This window comes from Hemitrygon akajei, chromosome 17 (genome assembly GCF_048418815.1).
Source record: "Hemitrygon akajei chromosome 17, sHemAka1.3, whole genome shotgun sequence".
In the NCBI taxonomy this organism is placed as follows: Eukaryota; Metazoa; Chordata; class Chondrichthyes; order Myliobatiformes; family Dasyatidae; genus Hemitrygon; species Hemitrygon akajei.
The window spans coordinates 717500-736031 of NC_133140.1; the positions used below are offsets into that span (position 1 = coordinate 717500).

The window sequence follows — 18532 nt, forward strand, 5'->3', positions numbered from 1 at the left end:
CAAAGCCATGCTGACTGTCCCTGATCAGACCATGATTTTCTAAATACCCATAGATCCAATCTCTAAGAATCTTTTCCAGCAGCTTTCCCACCACAGACGTAAAGCTCACTGGTCTATAATTACCCGGACTATCCCTACTACCTTTTTTGAACAAGGGGACAACATTCACCTCTCCCCAATCCTCCGGTGCCATTCCCATGAATAACGAGGATATAAAGATCCTAGCCAGAGGCTCAGTAATCTCTTCCCTTGCCTCGTGGAGCAGTCTGAGGAATATTCCGTCAGGCCCTGGGGACTTATCCGTCCTAATGTATTTTGACAACTCCAACACCTCCTCTCCCTTAATATCAACATGTTCCAGAACATCAACCTCACTCATATTGTCGTCACCGTCATCAAGTTACCTCTCTTTGGTGAATACTGAAGAGAAGTATTCATTGAGGACCTCACTCACTTCCACAGCCTCCAGGCACATCTTCCCACCTTTATCTCTAAACGGTCCTACCTTCACTCCTATCATCCTTTTGTTCTTCACATAATTGAAGAATGCCTTGGGGTTTTCCTTTACCCTACTCACCAAGGCCTTCTCATGCCCCCTTCTTGCTCTTCTCAGCCCCTTTTTAAGCTCCTTTCTTGCTACCCTATATTCCTCAATAGACCCATCTGATCCTTGCTTCCTAAACCTTGTGTATGCTGCCTTCTTCTAACTGACTAGATTTTCCACCTCACTTGTCACCCATGGTTCCTTCACCCTACCATTCTTTATCTTCCTCACCTGGACAAATTTATCCCTAACATCCTGCAAGAGATCCTTAAATATCGACCACATGTCCATAGTACATTTCCCTGCAAAATCATCATCCCAATTCACACCCGTAAGTTCTAGCCTTATAGCCTCATAATTTGCCCTTCCCCAATTAACAATTTTCCTGTCCTCTCTGATTCTATCCTTTTCCATGATAATGCTAAAGGTCAGGGAGTGGTGCTCACTGTCCCCCAGATGCTCACCCACTGTGAGATCTGTGACCTGACCCGGTTCGTTACCTAATACTAGATCTGGTATGGCATTCCCCCAATCGACCTGTCAACATACTGTGACAGGAATCGGTCCTGGACACACTTAACAAACTCTGCCCCATCTAAACCCTTGGAACTAATCAGGTGCCAATCAATATTAGGGAAGTTAAAGTCACCCATGATAACAACCCTGTTATTTTTGGACCTTTCCAAAATCTGCCTCCCAATCTGCTCCTCAGTATCTGCTGCTACCAGGGGGTCTATAGAATACCCCCAATAACGTAACTGCACCCTTCCTGTTCCGGACTTCCACCCATACTGACTCAATAGAGGATCCTGCTACATTACCCACCCTTTCTGTAGCTGTAATAGTATCCCTGACCAGCAACGCCACCCCTCCTCCCCTTTCTACCCCCTCCCCTTTCCCCCCTTTCTATCCCTTTTAAAGCACTGAAATCCAGGAATATTGAGAATCCATTCCTGCCCTGGTGCAGCCAAGTCTCTTTAATGGCCACTACATCATAATTCCATGTATGTATCCAAGCTCTCAGTTCATCACCTTTGTTTCCTGATGCTTCTTGCATTGAAGTACACGCAGTTTAGCCCTTCTACCTTACTACCCTTACACCCTTTATTCTACTTCTCTTTCCTCAAAGCCTCTCTATATGTTAGATCTGGCTTTACTCCATGCACTTCTTTCACTGCTCTATAGCTCTGGGTCCCATCCCCCTTGTAAATTAGTTTAAACCCTCTCGAACCATGCTAGCAAACCTACCAGCAAGGAAATTGCTCCCCCTTGAGTTCAAGTGCAGCCCATCCAATCTGTACAGGTTCCACCTTCCCCAGAAGAGATCCCAATGATCCAAAAATCTAAAACCCTGCCCCTTGCACCAACTCCTCAGTTACGCATTCAACTGCCATCTCCTCCAATTCTTACCATCACTATCACGTAGTACTGGCAGCAATCTTGAGAACGCCATCCTTGAGGTCCTGTCCTTCGTCCTTCTGCCTAGTTCCCGAAACTCACACTTCAGGACCTCATCCCTCTTCCTGCCTATGTCGTTGGTCCCAACATGTATCACGACTTCTGGTTGCTTTCCCTCTCTTACCAGGATGTCATGCACCCGGTCAGATGTATATGAGATCATTATTCTTTATCATTGCTGATTTGGAAAACCCTTGTCTCTAAAGGTATTTTTCCTCAGAAATTCCATGAAATTTGTGCCAAGGTACGTATAAAGATTTGGTATGGGTATGGATGGAGTTGTAATTAATGACTGTAGGTCATTTACACAATTTACTTTTGTACAGCTGGTCAACTGCAGATAGTAAAACATGTCTTTAAATGGTCAGAAGCTATGTAGTGTAGTGGCTAGTGCAATGCTGTATGGTGTCAGCGATAGCGGTTCCAACTTCCAACAACTGGAGTTTGTACATTTCTCCCATGACAATGTGTCTTTCCTCTGGGTGCTCTGATTTCCCCCCACATTCCAAAGACATATGGGTTAGTAAGTTGTTGGAAAGCTATGTTGGTCCCAACATTATGGCAGCATTTGTGGGTTTTGATGTTTCAATGTACATGTGACAAATACAGCTGATTTTTTATCTTTAATCTTTCTGCTTGGTGGTGTTAGATCTCGGTCTTGTTTCCTAAGACACAGGAATTCTGGAAGTACTCAGCAGGTCAGGAAGAATCAGTGGAGGAGAAAATCAATATTTGAATCAAGAACCCTTCATCAGATCTGGAGAATTGCAGAGAGGGAAATGGCATTATTGGCCTGCAGACTGAAGTTCTCACATTATCAATTACTTTAAAAAACATGATTTAGAGAAAGGAAAGGAAAATTAAACAAAGTGAATTGAAAGAGTACAGTCACTTCTGTGGAAAGAGAACTTGAAAAAACCTTGAGATTGTTAAATTCAGTATTAAGTTCTAAAGATTGTTTTGCATCCAGATAAAAGATAAAAGAATAGCTTTTCAACCTCATATTGAGAAGCATAGAAAATGACAAAGTGTGTGTGGGAAGATGGATTAAAGTGACAGGAGACAAGAATTTGAAGGCTACCCTTGCGTAGTATAGGGTTTCTGCAAAGCAGTGACCGAGTCTGCCTTTTGATCCTCAAATTTAAAGAACACCACATTGTGAGCATGGAATATTACACACTAAATTGGAAGAAATGCAAAACCATTGCTGCTTCATCTAGAAGAACTTTTTTTATTCCTGACAGGAGGAGGAAAGAAGTGAAAAGGCAGTTATTAAGTTTCTCATGAATGTGGTGGTGCGAGAAGGAGAAAGTGGACCTGGAAATCATGGAAGCAATAATTCCTTTGAAGCAGAGGGGATATGCCTGGTTGTTGTGGGTAGTCGAAGCTTTGGAGCTAATCTGTTGAATGAGCAGGCTGGTGGATGGTCAGGGTGATTGGAAACCTACGGAAATGGAGGCGTTGAAGTATGAGAGCCATGCCAACTATAGTAGAGAAAAGGCCATGGTTAAGGCAAAAGGAAGTCTCCTTAAAGGCACTGGCCTGGGAAGCCCGATATTGAGAGAATGGCATAGAATCTTTACCAGATACAGGGTGAGAGATGGTTTATTGGAAGAATGGCAAATGGATCAGGCTTGGAAAATCGCAGGCAAAATTAACAAAGTATTTTCTCTAAGGTGTATGGAGATGACCTGATCCGAAAACTGCTCAGCTGATCACATGGTTAGAATGACTGTGCAATCTGTGAAGGACATGAGTAGAAATAGTGTATTCCCTAGCCTCGTGACTGGCAAGCTTGACCAGCTCTACAGTTATTACAAAATCTGGCCTCTGAGATCACCTTTGTGTTTTGCATAATTTCCCCTAATTTCTGAAGACTTATATGGCTCATTCCACCAGTTTATTGGAATTGTTCCTGAATTCTTTTGACCAGTGCTTTTCTCGTGTGCGTGAAGTTTGAGCTGGAAGCAGCCTGGTGCAAGGAATGAAGCACCAGAAGCCTTGATCTGTCTCAATTTTAACTCACCGTGAAGGAATACGTGACAATTTGAATACTGTGGAAGATTTTCTAGTACAGAAAGAATACTTGCAAGGGATTGACAAATATATTATTAAAAGTGAACTTGTCCTATTAATTGTTAGAAATTCTAACTTTAATGAGCAATTAAAGTGCAAATGCAGAAATTGTCAATGATCAAGGGCTGCCATTATTATGAAGCCAATGGAGCAATGCAAATTAATCCTCTGTCAAATGGTAATTTACGAGGTATCTAAAGCTTGCCATATACTCCTAGTTGACTGGCACATTGGTAAGGAGCTTCACATTTTGCTCCTTTTTCAACATGATGTTGTGACATTAATTCATTTAACAAGGATCCATAATGTTGGAAATTTGAAATAAAGAGAACGAAAAATGAAAATAATGAGAAAAAGAGAACAAGATGGCATTCTAAGTAGATGTAGGGTTCCACCCAAGTGAGTCAACATCTCCCTTTAATCTGCATGCTGATTAGTATGTTGTATATTTTTAGCAATTCCTTTTTTTATTTCTGTCTCTTTACAAGAGAGGAGATAGTATGGATGATGTAAGTGGTGGCATCCGTCGGTCTCGAGAGACCATGGATCTGCGCCTGGAGTTTTCAGGGCGCAGGCCTGGGTAGGGTTTTATGGGAGACCGGCAGTTGCCCAAGCTGCAGGCCTTCCCCTCTCCACGCCACCAAAGTTGTCCAAGGGAAGGGCACTAGGACCCATGCAGCTTGGCACCAGTGACATCGCAGAGCAATGTGTTGTTAAGTGCCTTGCTCAAGGACACAAACACGCTGCCTCAGCTGAGGCTCGAACCAGTGACCTTCAGGTTACTAGTCTGATGCCTTGTCCAGTAGGCCATGCGCCAACACATGATGTAAGTATAGAGCATTCATTCTGTCTGTGCTTGTGATTTCAGCTTTTGGATCTGCACCTCCACTGACCTACATATCTTTTATCAGATTCTTTTCAGATCTGGTAAGTGAAGAAGAGGAAGTGACAGACTACTTTTTGCAGGAATGTGCTGAAGACCCTGCTCTACATGAAAGTATTTCTATCCTGTCCCGTACATTTTTGAATCGTCGCCGAATGGTGCAGGATGACAAGATGCTGCTATCTGATGATACCTTGTTCATGGAGCCAGTGGTTAGTGGTTTGATTGGATTGCAGAGATAATAGTGGTCTGTGGGTGGTGGATGTTGTCCTATTTGTTCTTGTGGATTGTTCTGTTACATGAACTACAAACATTGGAAATTGCCGGTTATCCTTTATTTAAATGACATTTTAACTTTACTTTTATGCTCAACAGGAGAGTCCAGGGGAATAAAATATTTTCTATTTGAGAGGCCCGCATTGGTATTCTGTACTCTAGGGCATTCCTCTTTAGATGCTGAATAGACTCTACATAATGCCAGCAATATTCTTCAGTCTTAATTTTTTCCCATTTCCCTATGCTAGTCAAATTGAGAACTTATATGCTTATTGGTTTGTTCATGCCTTGTCCACAGTTCACTTGATCATCACTTGTTAATTTGTCTTATCTTTATTGGGAGTATTCTATAGGCCCCCTGGTAGCAGCAGAGATACTGAGGAGCAGATTTGGAGGCAGATTTTGGAAAGGTGCAAAAATAACAGGGTTGTTATCATGGGTGACTTTAACTTCCCTAATATTGATTGGCACCTGATTAGTTCCAATGGTTTAGATGGGGCAGAGTTTGTTAAGTGTGTCTAGGACAGATTCCTGTCACAGTACGTTGACAGGCCGACTGGGGGAATGCCATACTAGATCTAGTATTAGGTAATGAACCGGGTCAGGTTGCAGATCTATCAGTGGATGAGCATCTGGGGGACAGTGACCACTGCTCCCTGGCCTTTAGCATTATCATGGAAAAAGATAGAATCAGAGAGGACAGGAAAATTGTTAATTGGGGAAGGGCAAATTATGAGGCTATAAGGCTAGAACTTGTGGGTGTGCATTGGGATGGTGTTTTTGCAGGGAATTGTACTATGGACATGTAGTTGATGTTTAGGGATCATAAGTCAAGGGATAGAATTTAAGAGTCACGATGTATTGATGCAGCTCTATAAAACTCTAGTTAGGCCATACTTGGAGTACTGTGTCCAGTTCTGGTTGCCTCAGTATAGGAAGGATGTGTAAGCATTGGAAAGGGTACAGAGGAGATTTACCAGGATGCTGCCTGGTTTAGAGAGTATGCATTATAATCAGAGATTAAGGGAGCTAGGACTTTACTCTTTGGAGAGAAGGAGGATGAGAGGAGACATGATAGAATTATACAAGATATTAAGAGGAATAGACAGAGTGGACAGCCAGTGCCTCTTTCCCAGGTCACTACTGCTCAATACAAGAGGACATGGCTGTAAGATAAGGGGAGGGAAGTTGAAGGGGGATATTAGAGGAAGGTTTTTCACTCAGAGAGTGGTTGGTGTGTGGAATGCACTGCCTGAGTCAGTGGTGGAGGCAGACACACTAGTGAAATTTAAGGGACTACTAGACAGCTATATGGAGGAATTTAAGGTGGGGGTTTATATGGGAGGCAGGGTTTAAGAGTTGACACAACATTGTGGGCCAAAGGGCCTGTAATGTGCTGTACTATTCTATGTTCTATGTATGACACCAGAAATCAAATTGATTTTATTACTATAAACCAAAGATTTAGAAATGCAGTGACTCAACTCAAAATATATCCAGGTGCAGATTGTAATAGTGACCATAACCCAGTAATATGTCACGTAAAAATAAAACTTAAAAAACTAAAGAAGCAAAAACCTGAACAATCCCTTGACTACTCGCAATTAATTAAAGAAAAGTTAAGACAAAAATTTACAATTGAAGTAAGTAATAGATTTCAAAGTCTAGAAATAGAATCTGTTGAAGATGATAGCAATCATGTAGAAATGAAGTTTAACTCTCTAAAAGATGCCTTAGTAGAATCAGCAAAGTCAGTGATTCCTAAAAAAAGAAAATAACACAAAGAATAAATGGGTGACAGATGAAATCAAAAATCCATTGGAAGAAAGGAGACAGAAGAAAGCAAATTCTAACGAGTATAAGTCCATAGATAAAACAGTTGAAAAATTCTGTCAAAAAGCCAAAGAAGAATGGTTAAACCAGGAATGTGAGCAACTGGAAAGAATCCCTATTACTGATCCAAAAAGGCTACATCAATAAATCAAGAATATCACTGGGAAAAAGCTCCTTTGTTCTTCAGGTGGATGTTTGAAAGCAAAGGAAAGTATCATTTTCATGGAAAAAGATGAGATTCTGAACAGAAGGACAGAGTATATTCATAGAAACATAAAAAAAATAGAAATATAGAAACACAGAAAGCCTACACCACAATACAGGTCCTTTGGCCCACAAAGTTGTGTCGAACATGTCCCTACCTTAGAAATTACTAGGCTTACCCATAGCTCTCTATTTTTCTAAGATCCATGTAGCTATTCAAAAGTCTCTTAAAAGACCCTATCATATCCGCCTCCACCACCGTTGCCGGCAGCCCATTCCACACACTCACCACTCCCTACATAAAAACTTACCCCTGACATCTCCTCTGTACCTACTCCCCAGCACCTTAAACCTGTGTCCTCTTGTGGTAACCACTTCAGCCCTTGGAAAAAGCTTCTGACTATCCACATGATCAACGTCTCTCATCCTCTCATCCTTTGTCACTCCATAGAGGAAAGACTGAGTTCACTCAACCTGTTTTCATAAGGCATTTTCCCCAATCCAGGATTGGACTGGGGAAGCCAGTTCTGGATCCACACTGCAATGTCCCCTTGGATCCCATGCCTCCTTACTTTCTCAATAAACCTTGCATGGGGTACCTTATCAAATGCCTTGCTGAAATACATATACTTTACATCTACTGCTCTTCCTTCATCAATATGTTTAGTCACAACCTCAAAAAATTCAATCAGGCTCGTAAGGCACTATCTGTCCTAGACAAAGCCATGCTGACTATTTCTAATCATATTATACCTGCTTAAATGTTCATAAATCCTGCCTCTCAGGATCTTCTCCATCAACTTAACAACCACTGAGTTAAGACTCAGTGGTCTATAATTTCCTGGGCTATCTCTACTCCCTTTCTTGAATAAAGGAACAACATTCGCAACCCTCCAATCCTGTGGAACATCTCCCATACCCATTGATGATTAAAAGATCTTCATCAGAGGCTCAGCAATCTCCTCCCTCGCCTCCCACAGTAGCCTGGGGTACATCTCATCCCGTCCCGGCAACTTATCCAACGTGATGCTTTCCCACAGCTCCAGCACATTCTCTTTCTTAATATCTACATGCTCAAACTTTTCAGTCTGATGCAAGTCATCACTACAATCACCACAATCCTTTTCCATAGTGAATACTGAAGTAAAGCATTCATTAAGTACCTCTGCTATTTCCTCCGGTTCCATACACACTTTCCCACTGTCACACTTGATGGGTCCTATCTGTTCACGTCTTATCCTCTTGCTCTTCACATACTTGTAGAATGCCTTGGGGTTTTCCTTAATCCTGCCTGCCAAGGCCTTCTCACGGCCCCTTTTTAAGCTCTTTCCTGTTAGCCTTATAATCTTCTGGATCTCTAACATTACCTCGATCTCTGATCCTTTTGTAAGCTTTTCTTTTCTTCTTAACTAGATTTATTACAGCGTTTGTACACCACGGTTCCTGTACCCTACCATAACTTTCCTGTCTCAATGGAACGTACCCATGTAGAACTCCACCCAAATATCTTCTGAACATTTGCCACATTTCTTCTGTACTTTTCCCTGAGAATATCTGTTCCCAATTTAAGCTTCCAATTTCCTGCCTGATAGCCTCATAATTCCCCTTACTCCAATGGAACACTTTTCTAACTTGTCTGTTCCTATCTCTCTCCAATTTAAAAGAGATAGAATTATGATCACTATCTCCAAAATGCTCCCGACTGAGAGATCTGACACCTGACCAGGTTCATTTCCCAATACCAAATCAAGTACAGTCTCTCCTCTTGTAGGCTTATCTACATATTGTGTCAAGAAACCTTCCTGAACACACCTAACAAACTCCACCCCATCTAAACCCCTTGCTCTAGGGAGATGCCAATCAATATTTGGGAAATTAAAATATTCAGGAATTGTTTGAAGATGATCGAGGTGAAATACCAGAAATTAAGAACATTGAAGGTGCAAGTATTTTAAAATCAGAAGTTCATAATGCAATTAATAAGATGAAGAAAGGAAAGGCAGCAGGTCCTGATGAATTAATAATAGAACAAATGACTCGAGAGGCTTCGACGAGAAGAGGCGCAGGACGAGCTTCACTCCAAGTGAGGTAAGGCTGAGTAAGTTCCCTTCAAAGGAGAACGTTTCAAAAGTTGAGGTAAGTATTGGGTAGGTCATGTCAGCTGAGATCGGCCCTGTGGTTTGTTCATCCTGCAGCATGTGGGAAATCAAGGATACTTCCAGTGTCCCTGACGACTATGAGTGCAGGAAGTGTGTCCAGCTGCAGCTTCTGGCAGACCGCATTGAGCATCTGGAGCTGCGATTGGATTCATACTGGAGCATCCATGATGCTGAGAAGGTCGTGAATAGCACGTTCAGTGAGTTGGCCACACCGCAGGTAAAGGCTATACAGACAGAGAGGGAAGGGGTGGCCACTAGACAGCGTAGCAGTAGGCAGGTAGTGCAGGCGTCCCCTGACGTCATCTCCCTCCTAAACAGATATACTGTTTTGGGTACTGTTGGGGGAGATGTCTCATCAGGGGAAGGCAGCAGCAGCCGAGTTCATTGCACCATGGGTGGCTCTGCGGCACAGGAGGGAAGGAAAAGGAGTGGGAGAGCTATAGTGATAGGGGATTTGATTGTAAGGGGAATAGATAGGCATTTCTGCGGCCGCAAATGAGACTCCAGGATGCTATGTTGCCTCCCTGGTGCAAGGGTCAAGGATGTCTCTGAGCGGCTGCAGGACATTCTGGAATGGGAGGGTGAACAGCCAGTGGTCGTGGTGCACATAGGTACCAACGATATAGGTAAAAAATGGGATGAGGTCCTTCAAGGTGAATTTAGGGAGTTAGAAGATAAACTAAAAAGTAGGACCACTAAGGTAATAATCTCTGGATTACTACCAGTGCCACGTGCTAGTCAGAGTAGAAATAGGAGGATATTTCAGATGAATACGTGGCTTGAAAAATGGTGCAAGGGGGAGGGATTCAAATTTCTGGGGCATTGGAACCAGTTCTGGGGGAGGTGGGACCAGTATAAACAGGATGGTCTGCATCTGGGCTGGACTGGAACCAATGTCCTAGGGGGAGCGTTTGCTACTGCTGTTCAGGAGGCTTTAAACTAATGTGGCAGGGGAATGGGAACAAGTGCAGAGAGACGGAGGGGTGTAAAATGAGGGTAGAAGCAAAAAGTAGTAAGGTGAAAAGTAAAAGTGGCAGGCAGGCAAATCCAGGGCAAAAAGCAAAAAGAGCCACTTTTCAACATAATTGTATAAAGGCTAAGAGTGTTGTAAAAACAAGCCTGAAGGCTTTGTGTGTCAATGCGAGGAGCAATCATAACAAGGTGGATAAATTGAATGTGCAGATAGTTATTAATGAATATGATATAGTTGGGATCACAGAGACATGACTCCAGGGTGACCAAGGATGGGAGCTCAACATCCAGGGATATTCAATATTCAGGAGAGATAGACAGGAAAGAAAAGGAGGTGGGGTAGCATTGCTGGTTAGAGAGGAGACTAACGCAATAGAAAGGAAGGACATTAGCCGGAGGATGTGGAATTGATATGGGTGGAGCTGCATAATACTAAGGGGCAGAAAACGCTGGTGGGAGTTGTGTACAGGCCACCTAACAGTAGTAGTGAGGTTGGGGATGGCATTAAACAAGAAAATAGAAATGCGTGCAATAAAGGAACAGTAGTTATAATGGGTGACTTCAATCTACATATAGATTGGGTGAACCAAATTGGTAAGGGTGCTGAGGAAGAGGATTTCTTGGAATGTATGCGGGATGGTTTTCTGAACCAATATGTTGAGGAACCAACTAGAGAGCAGGACATTCTAGACTGGGTATTGAGCAATGAGGAAGGGTTAGTTAGCAATCTTGTCGTGCGAGGCCCCCTTGGGTAAGCGTGACCATAATATGGTGGAATTCTTCATTAAGATGGGGAGTGACATAGTTAATTCAGAAACAAAGCTTCTGAACTTAAAGAAGGCTAACTTTGAAGGTATGAGACATGAATTAGCTAAGATAGACTGGCAAATGATACTTAAAGGGTTGACGGTGGTTATTCAATGGCAAGCATTTAAAGATCGCATGGATGAACTACAACAATTGTTCATCCCAGTTTGGCAAAAGAATAAGCCAGGGAAGGTAGCGCACCCGTGGCTGACAAGTGAAATTAGGGATAGTATCAAGTCCAAAGAAGAAACATATAAATTAGCAAAAAAAAGCGGCACACCTGAGGACTGGGAGAAATTCAGAGACCAGCAGAGGAGGACAAAGGGCTTAATTAGGAAAGGAAAAAAAGATTATGAGAGAAAGCTGGCAGGGAACATAAAAACTGACTGTAAAAGCTTTTATAGATACGTGAAAAGAAAAAGATTGGTCAAGACAAATGTAGGTCCTTTACAGTCAGAAACAAGTGAATTGATCATAGGGAACATAGACATGGCAGACCAATTGAATAACTACTTTGGTTCTGTCTTCACTAAGGAGGACATAAATAATCTTCTGGAAATAGTAAGGGACCGAGGGTCTAGTGAGATGGAGGAACTGAGTGAAATACATGTTAGTAGGGAAGTGGTGTTAGGTAAATTGAAGGGATTAAAGGCAGATAAATCCCCAGGGCCAGATGGTCTGCATCCCAGAGTGCTTAAGGAAGTAGCCCAAGAAATAGTGGATGCATTAGTGATAATTTTTCAAAACTCCTTAGATTCTGGATTAGTTCCTGAGGATTGGAGGGTGGCGAATGTAACCCCACTTTTTAAAAAAGGAGGGTGAGAGAAACCGGGGAATTATAGACCGGTTAGTCTGACCTCGGTGGTGGGGAAAATGCTAGAGTCGGTTATCAAAGATGTGATAACAGCACATTTGGAAAGAGGTGAAATCATCGGACAAAGTCAGCATGGATTTGTGAAAGGAAAATCATGTCTGACAAATCTTATAGAATTTTTTGAAGATGTAACTAGTAGAGTGGATAGGGATGTGGTATATTTGAATTTTCAAAAGGCTTTTGACAAAGTCCCACACTGGAGATTAGTGTGCAAACTTAAAGCACACGGTATTGGGGGTATGGTATTATGTGGATAGAGAATTGGTTGGCAGACAGGAAGCAAAGAGTGGGAGTAAATGGGACCTTTTCAGAATGGCAGGCAGTGACTAGTGGGGTACCGCAAGGCTCAGTGCTGGAACCCCAGTTGTTTACAATATATATTAATGATTTAGATGAGGAAATTAAATGCAGCATCTCAAAGTTTGCGGATGACACGAAGCTGGGCAGCGGTGTTAGCTGTGAGGAGGATGCAGGGTGACTTGGATAGGTTAGGTGAGTGGGCAAATTCATGGCAGATGCAATTTAATGTGGATAAATGTGAGGTTATCCACTTTGGTGGCAAGAACAGGAAAACAGATTATTATCTGAACGGTGGCCGATTAGGAAAAGGGGAGGTGCAACGAGACTTGGGTGTCATTGTACACCAGTCATTGAAAGTGGGCATGCAGGTACAGCAGGCGGTGAAAAAAGCAAATGGTATGTTGGCATTCATAGCAAAAGGATTTGAGTACAGGAGCAGGGAGGTTCTACTGCAGTTGTAAAAGGCCTTGGTGAGACCACAGCTGGAGTATTATGTGCAGTTTTGGTCCCCTAATCTGAGGAAAGACATTCTTGCCATAGAGGGAGTACAAAGAAGGTTCACCAGATTGATTCCCGGGATGGCAGGACTTCCATATGAAGAAAGACTGGATCGACTAGGCTTATACTCATTGGAATTTAGAAGATTGAGGGGGGATCTTATTGAAACTTATAAAATTCTAAAGGGATTGGACAGGCTAGATGCAGGAAGATTGTTTCCGATGTTGGGGAAGTCCAGAACGAGGCGTCGCAGTTTAAGGACAAAGGGGAAGCCTTTTAGGACCGAGATGAGGAAAAACTTCTTCACACAGAGAATGGTGAATCTGTGGAATTCTTTGCCACAGGAAACAGTTGAGGCTGGTTCATTGGCTAAATTTTAGAGGAAGTTAGATATGGCCCTTGTAGCTAAAGGGATCAGGGGGTATGGAGAGAAAGCAGGTACAGGGTTCTGAGTTGGATGATCAGCCATGATGATACTGAATGGTGGTGCAGGCTCAAAGGGCCAAATGGCCTACTCCTGCGCCTATTTTCTATGTAAATTATCGCCCTTGAAGATTATGGAATTGAAAATTTACTGATTTAATCAATGACATTTATGAGACTAGAAGAGATGAAAAAAATCAGCATTTAGTAAATCAGTATCGGTATTTATCACTCTTGCTAAGAATCCTGGAGCAATAGAATGTGAATTACATAGGATCATAACTTTAATGAGTCACATCATCAAGATACTTCTAAGGATTTTAATGACAAGAGCTAAAAGTAAGATACAAGCTGAAATAGGTAAAGCACAATGTGGTTTTGTGAAAGACAAATGTACAAGAAACGCGATATTGATGTTGAGGATACTATCAGAACGACCTATTTAAGTGCAAGAGATTTATTTGTTTGCTTTAGCAACTACACAAAAGCATTTGATTATGTGAAGCACAATAAATTATTTGAAATATTACAGGAAATTCTAGATCTAGATTTAAAAGTCCTCTGCCTAATCAGAAATCTATACTGGGAACAAAATGCTGCTGTAAGAATAGATGGAGAAGTGAGTCATTTTACGAAAATCAAGAGAGGCATTAGACAAGGGTATGTTTCCTCGCCTGATTTGTTTCCCCAAGCCATTAGACTCCTCAATTCCCAGAGTCTAGTCTCTCTCACACACACACACACACACACACACACACACACACACACACACACACACACACACACACACACACACACACACACACACACACACACACACACACACACTCTCGCTCTCTCTCTCTCTCTCTCTCTCTCTCTCTCAGCTCACTTCCGTCTAGGGGGAGCAGACTTTGGCCCCACCAAACTGGGTAACCAGCTTGTGTAGATGCTGTATGATGTCTCCTACACGCCAACAGACAGTACACCATATACGATTAATTGGGATCACTTTATAGATTGTACTAGAACTAAGTGATTAATAATGATACAGTATATATGAAAGAAAATAAAGAAAAGGCGCCAAAATTTATCAAGGTCCAAACCAGTTCGTGCACAACCGTTGGACTTCTGGCCACCATTCGATCCCCTCAGACCTCCTCGACTCGTAGCTCAGGACCACCTGAAGTGATCAACCAAGCACCCACGGCACGTCTGTCTTCGTCTCCTCTCCTCTCTGAATCTCCTGGCCTCAGACCCCCGCTCAGGGTCCGTTCCGTCACCCAGCTTACAGCATCGTGTCCTCTCTCTCTCACCCCCTCACGCCGACTCCTCAAATGCTCGCCAACAATAGTTTACAGATCCAGAAGAGAGAATATCATTAATCCCAATTGCTTAACAAATGAATACAATCCCCGTTATCAGCAACACTAAACCCAAACAAACCGCGAGAGAAAGCACTTATCATAACAAAGAAGCATTCCTATTTTTAACAATACAAAGAACCCATTTTGATTAACATACGCAGTAACAAAGAAAAAGAAGAAACCCCCTTACACCAATAAGAAACCCCCTTACACATTGTTTACATTTACACTATTTATTGTAATTTGCCCTGTACTGTGCCTATTGTCTTGTTTATTAATTATTGTACTATCTTGCACTGTGTTGTGCACTTTATGTAGTCCCATGTAGGTCTGAAGCCTAATGTAGTTTTGTGTTGTTTCACATAGTCTAGTGTAGTTTTGTGTTATTTCATGTAGCACCATGGTCCTGGAGGAATGTTGTTTCGCTTTTACTGTGTACTATACCAGCAATTATGGTTGAAATGACAATAAAAATGACTTGACTTGAAACAATAGTTGGCGGTGAAAACATCAATAATTTCAGGTATGCAGATGACTCTGTGTTAATTGCAAGTATGGAGGAAGAACTACAAACTTAATTGATATAGTTGTTGAAGAAAGTGCAAAAATGGGTCTATCTATCAATTGCAAAAAGACAGAATGTATGGTGATATCCAAAAAGAAGGAGAACCCTATCTGCAGGCTGAGAATAAACGGGGAAGACATAAAACAAGTACAGAAATTTTGCTTCTTCGGAAGCTGGGTGACATCAGATGGCAGGTGCGACATGGACATCAAAAGAAGAATAAGGATGGCTCAAAGATGCTCAAAGGATGCTCAAAGATCAGAATTTTCCCAAAAGGGGGAAGGTGTCACGGAGGTGAGAAGCTGCTAGAAAATTCAGCATTCTAATGAACAAGGAGGCAATTAAAAGAGAGAGAGGACTCTGACTTGGTTTTGATAACACTTTTAATTGTGACCTTGAGAGAGAGAGTACGGCACCAGCTGAGACACGAGCTGGGAAGTCGCCATGGTAACAGCTCAAAGCGGTTGAGCTAAAGGACGGCTGGAATTTTGAATGGATTTTAAAAAGTTGAGGCTTTTGGTCTGATAATGGCAGAGGAGACACGACATGGGAGAAGTGCGGAAGCTACCCGAGAAACCACTGGTGGAGTTTAAGACCACCATGAGGGTGGAGGCCACGGACTGATTAATTTCCACCCGTGATTACCATTGTGGATAAGAGCTTGCCTGTGGGGGTCTGCTGCTGGTGAACCCGTGCTGTGGGTTAGTAGACCGTTCCCTGGAAGGGGCTCTGTCCGTCTGTGTCTGTGTGGGGTTCACACGAAGTGCCTCTAAAGACTTCGGAAACAAGACTAACTAAAGCTGCCAACTTAAACAACAACTCAATTAACTCTCTTTCTCTCTCTCCATCAATTCAACTCGACGCAACACAAAGTGAACTGAACTGCTTAAACTTACCTGACACCGTAAGACTGATATCTACCTCCGGGACTATTATCTTTGTATCCACACACACATTTACAGAGAGATATATATATATATAATAGTTTATAACCTGTATTGTATTATCTGGTTTAATGATATTAATTCGTAGTAGTAATAAATATAGTCTTAATTTATAGTAAACCAGACTCTAGGTGTGTTCCATTTTTGCTGGTCCTTTTCAAATTGTCACGGGATTCGTGAGAAAATTGGGGTCTGCATCCGGGTTCTGAACAAATTTGGTTGGAGCCAATTTTTGAAATTGTGGGGGCTTGTCTTAATTGGGGAAATCCCTTGTAATTAATCTGTGTGTGGAAAACAGCAGAAATGGAGGCTATTGAATTTATAGAGAACCCTACTCCTCTGTTTTTGAGGAGAGCCAGAAAGGAGGTTCTATGTGACATTGCTAACAAATGGAAACTTCCCAGAATACAGAGGAGTATGATAAAGGCAGGAATTCAGAGGAAAATAGCTGAATATTGTGTTGGGAAAGAGTTATTTGAGGAGGAGTCGCTACAGGAGTTTCCGATAGGTGATGGGGAGACCCTGTTACGACTAGAACAATTAAGAATGGAGAGACTTAAGATCAAGGCTGCAGAGGCAGAGAGACAGAGGGAGTTTGAGAAGGAGATGTGGCGTCAAGAGGGTCAAGTGTCAGGCCGTGGTGGTGAGAGGGGTGTATCAATTAATGCCAGTCAGGAAATTAAGTTGGTACCTTCGTTTGCTGAAGGAGACGTTGAAAGGTACTTCCTACATTTTGAGAAAGTGGCTCAGAACAAGAAGTGGCCGAGGGAGGACTGGGCAGTATTGCTGCAAAGTGTGTTAAAAGGGAAGGCGCAGCAAGCATGTTCTGCCTTGTCTGTGACTGAGTCGACTAATTATGATGCTGTGAAGGAGGCTGTGCTTAAGGTCTATGAAATGGTGCCAGAAGCGTACCGACAGAAGTTTCGGGGTTTGAGGAAGTCTGGAAACCAGACATATATAGAGTTTGCCTGTGAAAGGAGAGGTACTTTGATCGGTGGTGTGCCTCGAAAGAGGTAGACGAGGACTACCACAAAGTGAGACAGCTGATGCTGATCGAGGAAAGAGTGTGTCCCTAGTGAGATACGGACATACTTAGAAGAGAAAGAGGTTGAGACTCTTTCCGCGGCCGCTAGGTTAGCGGATGAGTTTGCCCTGACTCACAAGATTAAGTTTTTCCCGAGCAAGGGTGATCAGAAGAGTTACCGGGATAATCTGCCGAGTAACACAGGAAACAAGGCAGGAGCTAGTGACAGAGGTAAAGAGGAGGGGAAACCGACCAAAGATAAGTTTTCCAGTTTTACCTGTTACTACTGCAGGAAGCCTGGCCATGTGGCGTCTAACTGTCTTATTCGGAAGAAAGAAATGGGAAAGGAGAAGGGGAAAACCCCTGATGCGTGTGCGCCGGCGGCTGAGACCACACAAAGGAAGGTGGGGTCTGGCCGAGTTCAGGAAGGGATTGAGTGGTTTATTATCAAGGGTTTTGTGTCTGTGAAGGAGGGGTCTCCCCTAGTTCCAGTGAGAATCTGGCGCGATACTGGAGCCTTTCAGTCACTGATATTAAGTGATGTCTTAGAATTTGGTGACGAGACAAAAGCGGACCAAGTGAATATTCTGGAAGGTATTGGCAAGGGAACAGAGGTCGTGCCTTTGCACAAAATAATTTTGAAATGTGACTTAGTGTCTGGACCAGTTGAGATAGGGATACGACCTAAATTACCGATAGCTAACGTGGACGTCTTGTTGGGAAATGACTTGGCAGGAAAAGATGTATACCCAGGGTTACAGCTAACAAGCCGGCCTGCTGTTAGTGAGACAAGCGCAGACAGTGAACTTTATCCCGCATGCGCGGTCACAAGAAGCATGACAATGAAGGCTGCAGAAGTGAAGCGATCTGGACGGGAGGGGTCAGGTGCCCGCGATAGCAATGACGGGTACAGATCCTACTGACTTATCTGAAACTTTTCTACCGTCCGTGTTCAACCAGGACTCAGGTAGTGAGGCGGATAAGAGGGGTTTGTCATTGTCCAGGCGGGAGCTTATGGAAGAGCAGGATAAGGATCCTGAGATAGCAGTTTTAAAAGAGACAGCTCTTTCTGAGGATGAAATTCAGAGGGAGTCAATGGGTTACTATCTGAAGGATGGGGTATTAATGAGGAAGTGGAGACCATCAACAGTACCTGCCGATGAGGATTGGGCCGTGGTGCACCAAGTGGTGGTTCGGAAGGGTTACTGTACAGAAATTTTAAAGGTGGCTCATACAATGCCTTTAGGGGGACATCTTGGAGTTAGAAAGACAAGGCACAAGATTATGAAAGAATTTCATTGGCCGGGTATAAGAAAGGATGTGGCGGTCTTTTGTAAAACATGTCA

General features: G+C 42.8%; 1 protein-coding gene across 1 annotated transcript in view; it reads left to right on the forward strand.

Moving 5' to 3' along the window:
* The window catches only part of LOC140740942 (hydrocephalus-inducing protein-like), a 421292-nt gene that overhangs the window by 208810 nt on the left and 193950 nt on the right, over positions 1–18532 (forward strand). The window contains exon 9 of the mRNA XM_073070583.1: positions 4990–5173. Coding sequence (XP_072926684.1) covers positions 4990–5173 — 184 coding nt within the window. The remainder of the gene's footprint in view (positions 1–4989; positions 5174–18532) is intronic.